This window comes from Aquarana catesbeiana, linkage group LG02 (assembly GCF_042186555.1).
Source record: "Aquarana catesbeiana isolate 2022-GZ linkage group LG02, ASM4218655v1, whole genome shotgun sequence".
NCBI classification, from domain to species: domain Eukaryota; kingdom Metazoa; phylum Chordata; class Amphibia; order Anura; family Ranidae; genus Aquarana; species Aquarana catesbeiana.
In genome coordinates this window covers 84,257,307-84,277,304 of record NC_133325.1, presented here as the reverse complement: position 1 = coordinate 84,277,304, position 19,998 = coordinate 84,257,307, and the positions used below count along the sequence as shown (strand labels likewise).

The 19,998-nt window shown below is 42.7% G+C and overlaps 1 protein-coding gene across 2 annotated transcripts in view; it reads left to right on the top strand.

The window, feature by feature from the left end:
- The window catches only part of MSANTD4 (Myb/SANT DNA binding domain containing 4 with coiled-coils), a 43,899-nt gene extending 25,107 nt beyond the window's left edge, over positions 1-18,792 (top strand). The window contains exons 2-4 of one of the 2 annotated variants that reach the window (XM_073613121.1): positions 4,346-4,930; positions 5,177-5,278; positions 16,390-18,792. In XM_073613121.1, coding sequence (XP_073469222.1) covers positions 4,463-4,930; positions 5,177-5,278; positions 16,390-16,965 — 1,146 coding nt within the window. In that variant the 5' untranslated portion in view covers positions 4,346-4,462 and the 3' untranslated portion in view covers positions 16,966-18,792. The remainder of the gene's footprint in view (positions 1-4,345; positions 4,931-5,176; positions 5,279-16,389) is intronic. The other variant, XM_073613122.1, reaches the window with a different exon arrangement.
- Positions 18,793-19,998: the final 1,206 nt, after the last annotated feature.

Below are 19,998 nucleotides of genomic sequence, written 5' to 3'. Positions count from 1 at the left end.
ACCGCGCAATTGTCAGCTAAAGTAACGCAGTGCCGTATTGCAAAAAATGGCCTGGTCATGAAAGGGGGGTAAACCTTCCAGAGCTGAAGTGGTTAAAGTGGAGTTCCAGGCTTTTTTTTAAATTACAAGTCAGCAGCTACAAAAAGCCGCACGGAGCCGCTCCTCTTCCCCTCCTCTCCTCGGCACATCCATTGGAACTATGGGCACCCGGCCATGACAGCTTGCGGCTTCACGGCTCGGGCGCACACTGCACATGCGCAAGTCACTCTGCGCTCTCCCAGTGGACAGGCAATCTTCTGGGACCTGTCAGGTGTCCCAGAAGATTGCTGAGAGGGAGGGACCGCCTAGGGGAGAGGAGGAGTCGCCTTGGCGGCCCGTGGGTGGAAGGAGGAAGTGGGACAGGAAGTCCCTCTCTAAAGTAGTCACCCACTCCCCCCCCCCCCAAAAAAAATGACATGCCAAATGTGGCATGTAAGGGGGGAGGAGTGCTTAAAGCGGAAGTTACACTTTTGGGTGGAACCCCGCTTTAATTAGCAACTATGGTGTTGATTTACTAAAGGCAAATGGACTGTGCACTTTGGCGAGTTCAGTTGTACTCTGCAAGAGCAGTTGCTCCAGAGCTTAGTAAATAGGGGCGAGCTCTGCTGACTTCCATCATCCAATCACGTGCAAGCAAAAATGCAGTTCTTTTTTTAATTTTCCTTGCATGTGATTGGGTGTTCTCATTTACAAAGCTCTGGTGCTACTGCACTTGCAATAGTGCACAGTCTATTTACCTTTAGTAAATCAACCCCAAAGTTGACCTCCGGAAGATTTACCCCCCTTAATGACCAGGCCATTATTTCCGATACGGCACTGCGTTATTTTAACTGACAATTGCGCGACCATGCAACACTGTACCCAAATACAATTTGTGTCCTTTTTTCCCGCACTAATAGAGCTTTCTTTTGGTGGTATTTGATCACCTCTGCATTTTTTTTTTGCGCTATAAACAAAAAAAGACCGACAATTGAAAAAAAAAAAAACAATCAGTGACTTAAAGTGGACAATCAGACACTAATTGACACTTTTGACACTTTGCGGGCCGGGAACCAATGATACTAATACAGTGATCAGTGCTAAATATGCACTGTCACTGTACTATTGACACTGGCTGGGAAAGGGTTAAACATCTAGGGCAATCACAGGGTTAACTCTGTGCCTAACCAGTGTTTATGTGTACTGTGTTAGGTGCTTTTACTAGGGAAGTGATGGATTTTATTCCTTTACAGGGACAAAAACCCATCACTTCCCCCTTGTCAGAACGAAGTTCTGCCTTGTTTACATAGACAGAGCTCTGTTCTGTGTCTATGCCTGACAATCGGCGGGTGCCGGCTGACATCCAGTGCCCGGCACCCACAGATTGGCTTCTGCTGTGAGTAATCACAGCAGAAGCGGTCCGCCGGCGGTACGCGCCCCCCCTAGGCAAAAGTGCAGAATCATGTATATATATATATGTGATTCTACGCAGGAGGGCCGCCCTGTAGCAGTATATCTGCTATGGGGCGGTCCGGAACTGGTTAGTGTGGCTTTGCAATGTGCAAAACGCACGTAAATTACAACATTTCATGCAAACTTTAAACAGATTCCAAACCTTTGGCATATACAACGGTAAACCCATGTGTTTTCAACTTTGTACATCCTTTTAAACAGTGTGCTATACAGGCAATCGTGTAAATTCTGTGGTTATTGTAATGGCCCTAAATTGGTAATGTTGATGAAATGCAAGCACCTAGAGGTCGTTTTCTAGAGTGCTTAAAGAGTCTCAAAACCAGTGGCATTGCTTTGTGTAAATAGCTTGTAGAGGTTTGGTGCTTCGATTTACCTCTCAAACACACCTCGTGGTCTATCATTTCATTATCATTACAGGAAGGAGGGAGAAGATAGGGCCAAGTAGCCCCTTTCTAGATGAGAGTTGAAGAGATGATGTTCTGTATTTGGGACTCCCGGGGTAATCTAGATCTTTGCATGCTTGAACTTCATCCATATTAGCTACCACAGGTTTATATTAACCATTTAACCTCCAGAAGGTTTACCCCACTTCTTGACCAGGCTGTTTTGTTGCGATACGGCACAGCGTTATTTTAACTGACAATTGCGCGGTCATGCAACACTGTACCCAAATAAAATGTTTGGTTTTTTTTTACTTTCTGCTTCAAAACATGTCCAATAATAAAATGTAAAAAATCTAATTTCTTCATTAATTTAGGCCAATATGTATTCTGCTACATGTTTTTGGTAAAAAAAAAAATCCCCATAAGCATATGTTGATTGGTTTATGCGAACGTTATAGCGTTTACAAACTATGGCATATATTTATAGAATTTTTATTTATTATTTTTTTTTATACTAGTAATGGCAGCGATCAGCGACTTATAGTGGGGCTGTGATATTGCGTTAGACAATCGGACACTAACTGACAATTTTGACACTTTGTGGGAACCAGTGACACTAATACAGTGATCAGTGCTAAAATATGCACTGTCACTGTACTAATGACACTGGCTGGGAAGGGGTTAACTACTTCAATACAGGGAACTTATACCCCCTTCCTGCCCAGGCCAATTTTAAGCTTTCAGCGCTGTCGCTGTTTAAATGACAATTGCGCGGTCATGCTACACTGTACCCAAACAGAATTTTTATCATTTTGTTCCCACAAATAGAGCTTTCTTTTGGTGGTATTTGATCACCTCTGCGTTTTTTATTTTTTGCTAAACAAATAAAAAAAAAGACCTAAAATTTTGAAAAAAAAAGTTTTTCTTTTGTTTCTCTTATAAATGTTGTAAATAAGTAAGTTTTCTCCTTCACTGATGGGCACTTATAACGCGGCACTGACGGGCACTGGTAAGGCGGCACCAATGAGGTGGTATTGATGGGCACTGATAGGCAGCACTGATGGGCACTGATATGCAGCACTGATGGGCATTGATATGCGGCACTGATGGGCACTCATGGATGGCACTGGTGGGCACTGATGGGCACTGATAGGCGACACTGATGGGTACTTATGGGTAGCACTGATAGATGGCACTGATGGACACTGATGGGCACTGATAGGCGGCACTGCTGGGCACTGATATGCGGCACTGATAGATGGCATTGATAGGCATCACTGATGGCACTGGCAGGCATTGGGGATGGGCACTGATTGGCAACTGCCTGGGCATCGATTGACAGCTGCCTGGGCAGCGATTGGCATTTCCCTGGTGGTCTAGGGTGGCATACCTGGTGGTCCAGTGTGGTGCCAATCCCTGGTGGTCCTGGCGGCATCCTGGTGGTCCTGGGTGGGCATCTGAGGGGGGGCTGCGCTGATAAACAATCAGCACAGACCCCCCCTGTCAGTAGAGCAGCCGATCGCCTCTCCTCTACTCGAGTCTGTCAGACGCGAGTGAGGAAAAGCCGATCAACGGCTCTTCCTGTTTAAATCGTGATCAGCTCCGTCAGAGGCACTTTACCGAGATAGGTGTTGCGGTGTGTTAGACTGACACACCGCACCACCGATCGCCGTGATGCACGCCCCCACAGGCGCGCAAGAGCGGTCGTTCTGGAGTGGTCGTTTCTGACATCAACCCAGAACGAGAGCTGCGCTGCCCAGCTGTCATTTGACGGTGGGCTGGCGGCAAGTGGTTACACATCTAGGGCGATAAAGGGGTTAAATGTGTGTCTAGCCAGTGTTTTTGTGTACTGTATGTGCTGCTTTTACTAGTGGAAGAGAGGAATTCTAGTCCCTACTTTGCAGGAACAAAGAATCCATCCCTTTCCCCCTGTCAGAACTGAGATCTACCATGTTTACATAGGCAGATCCCCGTTCTGTGTGGTTTACCGTCAATTGGCAGGTGCTGAAGGACATCGAGTGCCTGGCACCCGCAGATCGACTTCTGCTGTGAATTATCACAGCAGAAGCGGCCCGCTGGTGGTGCGCACACGCCCCCTGCAGGCAGAAGTGCAGGATCATGTATATATACGTGATCATGCACAGAGCTTCCGCCCTGTAGCAGTAAAACTGCTATAGGGTGGTCAGGAAGTGGTTAAAATACATCCCTGCTCAGAAAATGAAGCTTTTAGAAGTCTCTTCAGCAGGCTATTCCCTTGCTGCTACCACTTTTTGACTAGCCAAAACCATGTGTCAACCTTATTGGCTTCAGGGGGGAAATCCTTCAACACAGACAGAAGTCAACAATTTGTGGCGCCTCTAAATACAATGCCTGATTTAGGTAACTGGCCATAATAAGTTTTTGCATGATGTATAATTAAATTAAGGCCTGTGAACTTCTTTTCAGCAAAATGTTCCTCTCTCTATCCTTAGAATTCTCCTAGAGAGGCAAATACATAATCATTAAACCTGGCAAAATTCAGCAGGAAGAAGCAGTTGCCACAGATTTTTCCATCTAGGACTCCTGATATTCCTACTGATGAGAAAAAAATGACGCTACAGCCCTCCATGATGAAGCAACTTAAAAGAAAGAGGAAAAGTAACTTCAGCGTGCAGGAAACGCAGACCTTACTAACGGAAATCAAAAAAAGGAGGGAGGTCATATTTTCAAAACAGCTGAACACCACAATCAATGAAATGAAGCGCAAGGCCTGGGAAGAAATTGCTGAATGTGTAAATGCACTGGGCGAGGGGGAGCAAAGAACTGGAACGGAGGTCAAAAGAAGATATCTAGATTGGAGGTCCCTCATAAAAAGAAAGACCCTAAATTCAGATGTGAAACTTGGAAGCTCTGGAATGCACCTTCCATTATCTGACCTAGATTCCATCATTGATGACACCGATGACAAGCCAAGTGTATTAACCAATGATTCCAGTTTGGAGTGGAAAAATGTCCAAGATGCAAGCGATTCAACGGCTGAAATCAAGGTCGAAGAGGATGAACATCAAAATTTCGAAGTAAGAATATCTACTTTCAGTTTTTTTCTTCTTTCTCTCTACCTTTTATCTTTCCTAATTTCTTTGTGTTGTGTCTACCACTAACTCTGATAGACCCCTTTTTGCTAACAGCCAGATCTTTGTGTAACGTAATTATCCCTGATTGACCTGGAATCACCAGTGAAATATCCAAACTCTAGTCCTAACACTTCTGTAGACCTTCTGTGTACGACCGGAAAACTACATTGACCTCTTCTGGCATTACAGGGTACTAGCTGGAAAAAGAGAATGTCACATCCTTGCTTGGGAATCCAGTTCAACTCCCGTCAAAATAGAATTGTGTATAATCAGACGCCTAGTGATGAGCAGGTATGTGACCCTTAATGTTAGAGAGATCAATGAGCTCTGCTGCAACTTAGCTAAGCACGATCGGCCCAGGCCAAGGTGCATTTTTTATGAAATTTTGGTTTGTAAATACTACAACTGTTATCCATTTGTCTGTCAAGAAGTAGACAAGTGCCTGAGGTTACATGGTAATTAAGATCATTAGCATCAACGACCAGCACTGCCTCAGAGCTTTGAACAAACATACATCTTAAATTGTGCAGAGTTTGTATTTTCCAAGTGTCTCTCGTAAAAATTATAGCTAGGATCTAATATAGACAAAACTTTTATGGCTGATTTTCTCTCCTTCCTTATTCTTGTCCATAATGGTTTGTCCATAATGGTCCATAATATGAAAATTGGTCATTGATCTTTATGCAGTAACAGAACGTTGGCCTGCTCTTGGTAGCAAACAGTTTTCAAGCAAAAGACAGCATAAATGTATATTTTAGTCTGTAATTCTTGCCTTGAGTTCCCTCTTCAATAGTGGCCATGGCTCCAGAGGGTCTATTATTGCTTTGACATAAATGGCCTCTCTGTACCTCTATCAGTATTAGACTTTTGAAACATAACAGACAAAAGAGAATTAGGGGAAAAAACAGCTGTGTGGAAAATAAAGATTTATGAATTCCGTATTTTATAAACATTGTGGTTGATTTACTAAAACTGGAGAGTGCAAAATCTAGCTCAGCTGCACCAGATTTTGCACTTTCCGGTTTTAGTAAATCAACCCCATTGTGTTATTAATTTCTGGATTATTTTTATTTACAAAGCAGGAACATCACTTTTTTTTCAGGTGCATTAATAGGTGTTTATAATGTGGATAATAATCTTCTCCTCCTCTACTATTCTATAATATAAATATGGTAATGGTATGAGCTTTGCATATCAACCTAAAAGCCAATTGCATGGATAAAGCAAAACTACCTTGGATTGCTACTGTGAATTTGTCAGTAATTCTATACAAGAACAAAATATACTAGTTTCTGGTGCACAGGTTCTATGAACAATCCTCTGATGGAAGTGAATGTAGAAATATGCATTGTTGCACTTTAAGTGGTATGAGTAACAGGGCTCTGTTGGTTTACACAGGGCTATTAGTCTAATGGGGCGTACACACGATCGGACTTTTCGACTGCACTGGTCTGACGGACGCCGATGGCCCAAATCCGGCGGACAATCTGATTGTGTGTGGGCTTCACCGGACCTTCAGCGGACTTTTACAGTCGCAAATCTGACGGACTTTAGATTTGGAACAGGCTTCAAATCTTTACGTCGTAACTCCGCAGGACCCAGAAATCCGCTCGTCTGTATGCTAGTCCGACGGACAAAAACCGACGCTAGGGCAGCTATTGGCTACTGGCTATCAACTTCCTTATTTTAGTCCGGTGTACGTCATCACGTACGAATCCGTCGGACTTTGGTGTGAGTGTGTGTAGGCAAGTCCGTTAGAAAGTCCGTCGGAAGTCCATCAAAAGTCCGTCGAAAGTCCGCTGGAAAGTCTGTCGGACCAGTCCGGTCAAAAAGGCCGCCCGTGTGTACTCAGCATAACACTTGAAGATGCTTGTAGGAGGGAGGGCATAGGGATGACCCGGTTAAAGTGTCACTTTCCTTCTTAATCTAATCAGCAGCCCAGAGAAAGAAAGGTGACTTAAGCTCACCACAGATGGACTGAAGTTCCTTTGGTTCAGCATGGACCGAACACATTTCAATCCATCTATGGTTGTTCCCCATCAACAGAAGTCAATCATTAGATCGCCTTCTGTTGAACAGGACTGTTGGAATACTTTTGTCGATCAGTGGTTGCAGCACAGTGTATTCAGATAGTAGAGGAGTCCTGCTGTCAGAATACAATGGCACAGCAGAAGAAGGATTCCTCCATCCACCTTGCATGTGTGGATGGGGGAATTTGTTTGTTTGGGCTGAAAAACAATCTATGTCCAGTCTAAAGCTGATGTGGCACACAGAATTGATAACAATTTCAGAGAAAATTGGAGGAAACCTCCTAAGAAAGTATGGAGGTTGCATCTCCTAAATATGCCAGTTGGCTGTACTGCACATCCAGTGACTTCATTATCCTTTAGAGCCCAACACTGGGAAAAAAAAGTTTTCCCATGTAGTGGGGCTGTGCCCACACTGCATGAGTCAACTGCTTATTTTTGTCTAAGGGATTGAAGAAGAGAGATATACTTACTTAATCCTCTGATCCTCCCCACACAAAACCAGTCCCTGTGGCTCCTACCCCCCCCCCCCCCCCCCAGTCTAGCAGTCTTGTGCTGTGGACTTTTCCTGACTAGATGTCCCAGGAGCCACACATCAAGTTAAGACCTGCTGTATGATAGTAAATGGCAGTCTCAGCCTGGACCCCCACCAGACCACGCCCCCACTGTGGATTGTTCCTGACCTCATCACGCTCATAGACCTGCTTTAGATGTGAGGATATCAGGAACAGTCCACCGCTGGATCGTGGGGAAGCGTCATTTGCGGGAAAAGCAGAGGAGCAGGCAAGTATACATCTTTCTCCTCTGCCCTGGACAGTGGGCACAGCCTCACTACATGGAAAAACTTAGCAGTTTTTCCTGCATGTTTTGTAGTGCGTTGTTGAACACGCAATTTTGATGCATTTTTGCATACGATTTTCATGCACTTTGCATTTTTTTTCTCCTTAATAAACTGTGAATAGCCAGTTGTTAAGGAGTGGGCGGCCGCTGCATCCATAACAACTGATGAGTCATAAGCGGAATGTAAAAAATTGCCGGCAAAGAAAAAAAAAGAAAAAAATGGTTTGCCCCCCCCAGTCCGTACCAGACCCCTATCCGAGCATGCGGCCCGGCAGGCCAGGAAAGGGGAGGAGGAGCGAGTACCCCCCCTTCCTGAACCATACCAGGCCACATGCCCTCATAATGGGGCGGTGTTTTGGGGCAGGGGGGTCTCTTCCCCCTCAAAGCACCTTGTCCCCATGTTGATGGGGACAAGGGCCTCTTCCCCACAACCCTGGCTGGTGTTTGTGGGGTTGTGCGGGTGGGGGCCTTCTTTAACAAGGAGGCCCCCAGATCCCGCTCCCCCCTATGTGAATGAGTGTGGGGTACCCCTATTCATTCACCAAAAAAAAAAAAAGTGTAGTGTAAAAAATGACTGTAGGCAGTTTTTGACAAGTCCTTTTTTTAAAAAAAAAAAATTGTAAATGTCCCCCCCCGGTGTAGATCCATCACCAATCACGACACCCGACACCACCGTCAACCTGAAAAAAAGAAAAAAAAGGTACTCTTCCACTGAAGGCTCCCGCCGCCTGACTGTTCTTAAATAACTAAGGGGCGAGGCCACCCGGTGACCCGGGCTGCATGCTCGGATAAGGGTCTGGTATGGATTGTGGGGGTGGGCACGCCATTTAAAGAAAACATTTTGGAGTGGGTTTCCCTCAAAATCTGTACCAGACCTGAAAGGCCTGGTATGGATTGGGGGGGGGCGTTTTTTAAATTATTTTTTATTTTGTTTTATTTTGTTCTTTGCGGGAACCCAGTTGATGACTCATCTCCTCTTTAACAACCAGCTATTTACAGTTTGTTAAGAAGAAAAAAAACGCATGAAAAAAGCGGGTCCATTGAAGTCTATCACACGCAAAACGCAATCTACTGCGGGAAAAAAGTCCCTGACCCTTTCCAAAAATCCCGCGCCTGAAAAACTCATAGATATGAACGTGTCCTATAGGAAACCACTTTCTAGGGCTTTTCTGCAAACCACAAAACGCACAAAAAACACATAGGTGTAAACCTAGAGTAAGCCATTGACACAGAATAGGTTTGCAGATCATGAATTCTGGCTTCACTCAGTATGCAGTCTGCTGATCTGTATACCCATTGTGGGATTGTGACCTGAATTTATTGAAGTTAGAAATAGCCAAGTAACTTTTTTTTTTTCAGAATGATGTCAGCAATGGGAGCCTTTGTATTATGTGGTCTCAATATGTTTTCAGCACCTAAATGGATCTATGTAGGATTACCTGCATTTTCTGCTGAAATAATGAGAGCTGGCTTTAGGGCTTCATTTGATCTATAAGCTGTGTCCTAGAGGTGCAGTTCACCACCTACATGTTGGTGTTAGTTCCCATAGGAATGATGGACCCTGTTCAGCTCTATAGAGGAATGGAACTATTATTGATGCACAGTATCAGAAAGGGGCACACACTTCTATGCACCTCATCATTTGTCAAAATTAGCTTTATAGGCTGCTATTGGCTGCATATCCAAGAACAAACGTGATGAAGATCAGATGTTGATTGCCAGAGATGTAAATACCAGGGTTGTTTGGCCATTGGATGTCCTTACATATTCGGTTTTTCTATTTAAACAATGTCAATTAGGTTAATTCACTTTTGACTTTAATTAATGCATGTTAAAGTGTTACTAAACTCACACCAGTTAAATCAGTCTGTATATGCAGTAAAGCATGCTTTCTATACTCACTGCGGATCCTAAGACGTAAACCCTCTGCATTGTGTTAAATAGGTTGTTTGATCCTGTTTTCTCTGATCCTCCCCTTCTTTTACTGTTCCCAATCCATAGAACAGAGCTTTGGGGGCACTCTGCACATGCTCCATTTGATGTGTTTTGCTAGAGAGTTTTTTTTTTTTTTTTTTGGGAGGGTGCGTGTGATCGGCACAGGGCCAATCAGCACTGTCCAAACAGAGGGTCAAGGGTCATGCAGCCTCATAGGACAGTCAGAGGAGAATGAAAACTCCTCCTACAAGCTTTAACTAGTGCTATATACTGACTGCTATATACCGCTGATGAGAAAAGGTATTTAGCAGTTTATATTTACTAAAATAATTGCATTCCTATGTTTTGTGTACTGTGGGAGACCAGATATAGTGAATGTAGGGTCCTGGGTTTAGTAACACTTTAAGTATCTAGTATGGAAAATATGTGGTAGTTTATCATGTATTTGTTCAGTTTAACAAGAGTCCAACTGTACTTCTTACTACTATCAACAGGCATTGTACAATGTACTCTTTAGTGCTACCACAACTGGCTGTAAGATTTAATTTAACGTGTAAGGTTGCTGGATTTTGTAGAACAGAGCAGCTTTCAGAGATGGAGCAAGAGCCACCAAAGCAGGTGAAGTTAATGATGTAAAAGTTCCCAGTAGAGACCTAAGCTGACCTGGGCAGGCATATATAATTCCAAATCTCTGAAAAAATGCCACTCTGGTTAACCTCTAGCAGGCTGAGATAATGAGTTAGAGGCTTCAGGGTCCCGGAAAACTGGTTGCTGGCAGTATATATGACTGGATCAAACTGTCAGGGAATGAGTGGGATCCTCTCTATTACCTACTGGTAGCAAAAAGCTGTCAGTGAGGCACTTACTGACTGTTTGTACTGTTTGGCATGCTGTCTTCAAATAACCATAGTCGAAGAGCAAGTAGAAAGTCAGGGCAGGCAGAAAGCATAAACTAAAAACTTGATTTGTGATTGGAGGCAAACTAGAACCTGTGGATTCTAAAGTTGAGATGAGGGACAGATACTAGAGTACAAGCTGTACAGGTTGTAAAGGTCAGGTGTGCAGCTCCAGCATAACTCCAACACGGTGCTAAATGTCATCTAGTAAATAGCAAGGAAGAGAATCTAGATACAGCAGGTTGTTACACATTACATAAACTGTGGCTTAACCACCTCAATACTGCCATAGAGTTAAAAACACTGGAGAAGCAAACTAATGTTTTTGGAGCGCTGCAAAGAACACACACACGGGTGGCCAGTGCCAGTGTTTACATTTGAGATCCCTCCCCTTCCTCTTCTGCCACTCATTGCTTCCATGCGAATCCTTAATGTACGAAACACTGCTCCCATTGACCACCAACAAAAGAGGGGTACACTGAGCAGCAAGGAGATACATAGGGCATACTGACCACTAGTGTTTTGGAGGAAAAACCATCACTGACCACCAACAGTTATAGGGGAACTCACCACTGATCATCATACATTTAGGACCCTTTCATACGACCATTCTGATCAGGTCCGCTTGTCCTGTTTTTCAGGTGGACCTGATTGGACAGTCCATTCACCCCTATGGACCAGAGGGTGTACACGGACTTGTGTCTGTTTACACCCACCTACCTCTGATCCAATCCGGTCACTTAAAAATAAACTAAAGTGGATCCATCTCCCTCTGTCTATGGTAATTAGATCAGCAGAGTCCATTTACACCCGCCTGCCCATAGAGCAGAGCGAACCCTATCTGCTTACAGAAACTGAGTGGACATCCGCCTGCAAGATTTTCTGTGCATTAGATAGTACTTGACTGCTGCACTATATACAGTGGGGCAAAAAAGTATTTAGTCAGCCACCAATTGTGCAAGTTCTCCCACTTAAAAAGATGAGAGAGGCCTGTAATTGTCATCATAGGTATACCTCAACTATGAGAGACAAAATGTGGAAACAAATCCAGACAATCACATTGTCTGATTATTGAAAGAATTAATTTGCAAATTATGGGGGAAAATAAGTATTTGGTCACCTACAAACAAGCAAGATTTTTGGCTCTCACAGACCTGTATCTTTGTCTTTAAGAGGCTCCTCTGTCCTCCACTCATTACCTGTATTAATGGCACCTGTTTGAACTTGTTATCAGTATAAAAGACACCTGTCCACAACCTCAAACAGTCACACTTCAAACTCCACTATGGTGAAGACCAAAGAGCTGTCAAAGGACACCAGAAACCAAATTGTAGACCTGCACCAGGCTGGGAAGACTGAATGTGCAATAGGCAAGCAGCTTGGTGTGAAGAAATCAACTGTGGGAGCAATAATTAGAAAATGGAAGACATACAAGACCACTGATAATCTCCCTCGATCTGGGGCTCCACACAAGATCTCACCCCGTGGGGTCAAAATGATCAAAAAAACGGTGAGCAAAAATCCCAGAACCACACGGGGGGGGACCTAGTGAATGACCTGCAGAGAGCTGGGACCAACGCAACAAAGGCTACCATCAGTAACACACTACGCCGCCAGGGACTCAGATCCTGCAGTGCCAGACATGTCCCCCTGCTTAAGCCAGTATATGTCCGGGCCCATCTGAGGTTTGCTAGAGAGCATTTGGATGATCCAGAAGAGGATTGGGAGAATGTCATATGGTCAGATGAAACCAAAGTAGAACTGTTTGGTAGAAACACAACTCGTCCTGTTTGGAGTAGAGAGAATGCTGAGTTGCAACCAAAGAACACCATACCTACTGTGAAGCATGGGGGTGGCAACATCATGCTGTGGGGCTGTTTCTCTGCAAAGGGAACAGGACGACTAATCCATGTACCTGAAAGAATGAATGGGGCCATCTATCGTGAGATTTTGAGTTGAAACCTCCTCCCATCAGCAAGGGCATTGAAGATGAAACGTGGCTGGGTCTTTCAGCATGACAATGATCCCAAACACACCGCCCAGGCAATGAAGGAGTGGATTCATAAGAAGCATTTCAAGGTCCTGGAGTGGCCTAGCCAGTCTCCAGATCTCAACCCCATAGAAAACCTTTGGAGGGAGTTGAAAGTCCATGTTGCCCAGCGACAGCCCCAAAACATCACTGTTCTAGAGGAGATCTGCATGGAGGAATGGGCCAACGTACCAGCAAAAGTGTGTGACAACCTTGTGAAGACTTACGGAAAACGTTTGACCTCTATCATTGCCAACAAAGGATATATAACAAAGTATTGAGATGAACTTTTGATATTGACAAAATACTTATTTTCCACCATAATTTGCAAATAAATTCTTTCAAAAATCAGACAATGTGATTGTCTGGGGTTTGTTTCCACATTTTGTCTCTCATAGTTGAGGTATACCTATGATGACAATTACAGGCCTCTCTCATCTTTTTAAGTGGGAGAACTTGCACAATTGGTGGCTGACTAAATACTTTTTTGCCCCACTGTATGCTGTCCTACCTAAACTAGAAAAAAAAATTCTAACATTTTAGGACCTCAAAAATTGTGATAAAACATCAGGGTTCTTATCCTAAAACTGTTATCTGTGCATTTACATTCTTCAACTTGGGCCCCTTTCACACGGGCTTTCCGATCAGGTCCACCTTTAATTTTTTCAGGCGGAGCTGATCAGACAAGTATAGACAAAGTCAACCAGCGCAAACCAAAAACCCTAATCAAACAGCAGCTGTGATACTGAGGGTAAATTTATCAAATCCCAAAATTTGCATCAAATAAAAAAAGCAGTACAGCGCATAAATTAAATTGAAAAAAAATATATAAATAAACAAAGCTAAAAGTCCAGTATAAACAAGATGCAAGCAAAATCCAGTGATTCTTCCAGTAACACTAGTGACATGAGAAAAAAATGCAGGGTGACTGTGGTGACAAACATGGACCTCCACCTTCGGTGATACTAGCCGCTCACCTCAATAGATGGACCCCTGAGTGAATCAGTCAGGTCAAACACAACGGTTCCCTCACAAGGGAATTAACAGGAGGAGATGAGTGCACGGTAAGGCATCAGCAGCAGCAGCTTTCAGTAACCAACATACAGGCAGTATTCACATGTAAAAGATAAGGAAGGAATCTAGTGCTCTCTGATTCACTTCCGATCAGAGGTTGGTTTGCAAAATGTTGAATAAATTCTTTTATAGATGAGAATTCATTGAATCCAAACTTAAGACTTGTTCCACATTGGTAGACTTGAAAGTGTTTCACTGAGTCCTTGGCCCTTACTGACAATGAGTACACGTTGGCCTTGGAGTCACTTTTCCTCAACAGATAACTGCCATCCTGTCCATTGGTAAGCAAAAGAGCTTCTGCTGAATGTCGGGTCAGATTCTCATGAAACCACCAAATCCTCCGCACTAGGACCTCAAGACCATAGGCCTGCATTGGATGTGATGATGCCAAAGGATAGTTCACCACTGGAGCATGGGGCATGCTGGTGGTTTCATGGTGGTTTCATGAGAATCTGACCCGACATTCAGCAGAAGCTCTTTTGCTTACCAATGGACAGGATGGCAGTTATCTGTTGAGGAAAAGTGACTCCAAGGCCAACGTGTACTCATTGTCAGTAAGGGACAAGGACTCAGTGAAACACTTTCAAGTCTACCAATGTGGAACAAGTCTTAAGTTTGGATTCAATGAATTCTCATCTATAAAAGAATTTATTCAACATTTTGCAAACCAACCTCTGATCGGAAGTGAATCAGAGAGCACTAGATTCCTTCCTTATCTTTTACATGTGAATACTGCCTGTATGTTGGTTACTGAAAGCTGCTGCTGCTGATGCCTTACCGTGCACTCATCTCCTCCTGTTAATTCCCTTGTGAGGGAACCGCTGTGTTTGACCTGACTGATTCACTCAGGGGTCCATCTATTGAGGTGAGCGGCTAGTATCACCGAAGGTGGAGGTCCACGTTTGTCACCACAGTCACCCTGCATTTTTTTTCTCATGTCACTAGTGTCACTGGAAGAATCACTGGATTTTGCCTGCATCTTGTTTATACTGGACTTTTAGCTTTGTTTATTTATATATTTTTTTTCAATTTAATTTATGCGCTGTACTGCTTTTTTTCTTTGGAGCTGATCAGAGCCTTCATTCACTCCTATGGAGTGGCGGATGTCAGCGGTGACATGTCCGCTGACACCGGCTGCTATCCGATTTGATCCTGTCCATGAAATCCAGACGAATGGAGACCCTATTTTCCATCCATCTGGCGAATCAGATCGGGTGAAAATGGACAAGCGGTCTGTTTTCATCCAATCTGTCTCAAAGCAGAGTCCACCAGGCAGACCGCCCGTGTGAAAGGACCCTAAGTTTTTTATATTTTTATAATGTTATACAGGTTGTTATACATAGTTTTCTGAATTTGCCACAGCTCCCTGCCAAAGTACTTGTCTGAAGAGCCCTTGGCCCTGATGCAAGCAGTGGGCTGACTCTTGGAAGGAGTTATGCAAATATAAAAATGTCTTGATGGGTGGACATCAGCCTGGAGGAGTGGGCATTCCTTGGCATGCTGCATTTGCTTGTAGACTGCCATGGTTAATGCCCACATGTAATGCTAAGTATTTGTGATTCAAAAAAAGTGAAATCCAATGAATGAAGAGGGCAGGCCAGGGACGGTAAAGGGCCGAATATCGGGGGACATCGGCCAGCTCAATAGAAACCGGCCGACATTAGGCCCATGCGTACGGCAGCTGGTCCAACAGAAGCAAGCTATTCGGCCAGATTCTGTCAAAGGGGCTTGACCGAAAAAGGTCTGCCAATTGGCATCCGGTCAGCGCTGACAGCCAATGGCTGAGAGCGCTGACCGGTGTGTTCTGGCAGGGGAGCTGTCTCCCTGTCAGAACACAATAGCCTAGCAAGGAGAACACTGTACTAAATTCAAATTGTTAGTACAGCAGCTCCTATCGAGAGTTGACCGAAAAAAAAAACTCATTGTGTGTACTAGGCTTAAAGCTGGCCAATATATTAGTATATTTTTCGAACCATCATACAAACATTCGTATTATCATTACATTCAATGACGGGATGAATGTCGTTTGAAAGTGCTTCAAAATTTAGTTTGCCTTTTAGATTTGTTTTGGAATTAATGTAATTTTCAGAATGAAAACCACATTTACTGTTAGAAACCCGTTAAAGAACAATTTGCCATTCTGTTGTTTGGAATTTTCTCATCACTGCAGTCGAAAACAAATGTCCATTGGACCCCACTATGGATTACAAAATCGAAAAAACATTCCTAAAACAAAAGTTTTCTAACCAAATTTTTCTAGTTTAAGAGTGGGGAAGAAATAGTGAGATGACGCTGGACATCCTCCAGCCAGGAAATGAGGTGGGCTATATCTAACTTGCTGGGGCTTCTAATACACACCTGTATTAGAAGACCCTGTACAGCTGTGCAAGACTGAAGGTAAGGCTGGAGTTCAGCTTTAACTTTAACATTACATCCTTAGGCAAATTGCAGACCAGGCACACAAATAATAAAGGATAAGGATATTTCTCAACACATTTTATGTTGATACTGGAGGCTTTTCATAGTGAAACTTGGATACTATGTTTTTTATTCAATTTTGCACTTTTCTGTATAAACTATTTTTCTGTGTTTCACATATAGTTTGAGATGGAAGAGGATGAAATGTTGTCTGCGGTCTTACCTGACTCTAGAGAGGAGAATGATCTTCCCGAGGAATTTCCCAGAATTGAGGAGTTTGGCACCCTGAGTTCTATAGCCAGAATCCCATACAAGGATTCCCACCTCCTCATAACACTAGAGAAGCAGAAGCTAGAGCTAGAAAGACAGCGATTAAGCATTGAAGCTGAAAGGCTCCAAGTGGAAAAAGAAAGACTTCAAATTGAAAGAGAGCGTTTGAGACACTTAGACATGGAGCATGAGAGACTACAGGTTGAAAAAGAGCGTCTGCAAATTGAAAGAGAAAAGCTGAGGCTCCAAGTCATGCACGCTGAGAAAGCCAACATGGAGAATGATTTTGCTTCAGCAGAAAAAAATGTTTTGCAGCCCTTGGACATAGAAGCAGAAAAATTAAAACTGGAAAGAGAGCACCTGCAGCTAGAAAAGGAGAGGCTTCAGCTCTTAAAATTTGAATCTGAGAAGCTTCACATAGAGAAGGAGCGTCTGCAGGTCGAGAAGGAACGCCTACGAATTCAAAGAGAAGGGGGGCACCTACAATAAAAGAGTAATGTGTCATAGAGTTACATCAGTTTTCTAGTGACTTTGTTTAGCATTGTCTTTGTTGCTTAGTCTGTAGACTTTGATCTTTGTTTGTCAACCAAGAAAGCCTTATGCAGGTACGTTCCTTTGGTGTTATTGACAGATATAGTTTACTGTGTAGCCAAACAGTGAACACGAAACACCGTAGTGTGTAGCGTTCAGCCAAATGGTGTTCTTAAATTCTATGATGTGCCTGCATATATGTGTTAGACTGTGTGCACAATTAGACTGTTCTATTTCCCACACTCCTCTTCTAATGATACTACCAACTAGAACCACATATTAGAGACCAGGTCCGCCCAAAATTATATTTCAGTTTTCTGTAAACAATGACAAATTGAATTGCTTGAATACTTCTTTTTGTCCCTCAGATAGCCCCCATCAGAAAATTGTGAAAGTATGGCTTATAACAGGCCAATGGCAGACAACGGAACTCTAACAGGGAGATCTTGACAATAGAGCAGTAAAAATCCAGTGAATTAGGGATATATACCACTGGTGTCACACAGACAGAATCCGGGTGGTTTGGTGGAGCTTGTCATCTCTATGAGGACAGAAAGGAGCCCGTAGAAAAGACACTTCTAGTGTTCAGTTTTATTATAGAGTTTCTTTCCAGACCGGCAACTATAACAAAAGTGAAATTATTCTCATTCGCTATAGTATATACCACCAAGTATTCGACAGATCATGGAGTTTTATACACCAGACCAAATGTGCCCTCTTTGGCTTTGATGGCCATTTTGAGAGAACATCAATTGGATGCTGGATCTTTCAGAAAGTGGTGTTAATAGCATTAAAAAAAAAAACAGGAGAACCAAGTACGAGAGACTGTGCTGATAGGTTTCCATGAGATAATGCACATCCGCACTTTCATCACATCTTCCCATAAAAGATCTCCAGAGAATTTCCAAGTTGACAGCGGACTTTAGCAAAATGTTGGCAAATCGGTGCTATGTAAAGGGACAATGAATAATAAGTACAAATATACCTGTACTGATATGGTTCTATTGACAAAAATCTAGTCATTAAAATGACTCTGTAACTCGAACCAAAGAAGTTGTTGACCATTATAAAGAGCAGGCGCCTAGAGGTACACATATCTGTACTAGCTTTTTTAAGCTTCTTGTTGTGCCAGAACGCTGGACTGTTTTCATAAGGGAAAAGCTCTAATATACAACATCTCAGCGTTTGGGTGGACAGGGAGGACTGAAAGCTATTGCAGATGTATGCAGGCACCTCTGGTTTACACTTTTACCCCTGTCAACAGCTTTGACAAAGTCAGTTTGAGGTATACCAGGACCATAGGGAGGCATAATTGCCATTAAAATATTTGAATATTTTCGCAAATGCATTAAATGCAGACGGTTATTTTTGATAACAGCAAGCCTACTGTACAATTTTAAGTTTTTACAATTCTTTCTCATTATTAGAATGTATGCTAAAGACTTGTATTTGTGTGTTATAAAATATTTTCATATCAGGTTAACTTGTTTTAAAGTACACCTTTTTTATGATTGGTATTAACCTTTTGGAACAGGCCACAAAGGTTAGTTTTAAATATGAACTTTGTCATATATTAGTTTCCTGTGCAGACTGTTTAAAGGAGACCTTAAGTGCTTTCCTCTAAGGCATGTAGAGGTTGCAGGACCATGGATGGAGGCTGGATCCCCCCTCCAAAGCTAGGGATCCAACCTGACTGGAAAAGAAAGAACATTACACTATTCCGTTGAAATACCGTATTCCTGAATTTCTTGAAAAGTAGAATTTTTGCTGTAATTTAAAGATAAACCAAAAATGCTTTACCACCAAGAAAAAAAAATGCAGTATATATTTATTTTGGCATAAGAAATTAAACAATAGCACTTCTTGGGGTCATGGATACATAACACATTGCACCCTATTATTTATTTTGCCTTTAATGATGCAGTAGGGTAGAGCAGCATCTAAATATACTATCACAGATCAGCTTCTAACAGTTTAACTGTCAAAGATGTAAATGGATCCTCTGGACCAGCACAAAGATTCTGGCGTCTTAGAAATAGAAACTAAGAGCAGAGTCTTCTCTGCAGACCTCCAAAAGTGGATTTGTGTTTTTTATGATGCTACTAATAATGAGAGGACAAACTACGACTTTGTAACACTGAGAGACCACTAAACTCTAAAACTATTATTTATTTTACTGTATCTTTCTCTTTCAATCCTTGATTTGGTTTCCAGCCGTTTCAGAAGTGTCAGTGGATCCTTGCTAGCTACTTTTTGGTTACAGCAGGATGCAAGAAGTACAATTTTTCAGGCAACCGTCCCTAAGTGAACAGCATTCAGTCTTAAATGTGCGTGAAGATTTATCCATCTACAATTGGTGTTCCTCCCAGTGCTACTAGGGGGTGCAGGAGATGTTGGCATAGACTTTGGGGGTTGGAATTAGTTACAAACAAGATACCCAGATTCCAGCTGGACCAGAGAAAGCAGAGTTAGTATTAGACATCATACATACTAACATAACAGTAAGCCAGTGTGTGTTCATAATACCTGCCAAATGCACAGAAGTGCCATAACCTTAAGAGTTTTGGGAACTTAATGAACAGTTGACAAATACTTTGTAAATATTTCTCAACTAATTGGTAGTATAGTGAACAAAGCCTGCAATGTCTATTGTCATTGTTCTTATAGACATTGTTCTCTTTTTTCAAAGTGGGCCTAAAGTGCATAAAAAGTATGCATTTTTTAATTAGTCACCCAGCTAATTATCCTAAAAGTGCTTCCAATTTAATTTTGCCCAAAAATATTTTTTCTACAACAAAGGAGTGTGATCACATGGGATATCACCAGGGCTTGGAGGGGCTATCTTAAGCCAGGCAAAGGACCTTTGGATTATGATGTGCCTGTGTAGGCAGAACTGCTCAGCTAGTAACTCTTTACCTCAGAAAACTGGAGTTTCAGTTCTAGAGTATAAACTATCTGTATTTAGGTAACCAGTCTGATTCGATTATTAGA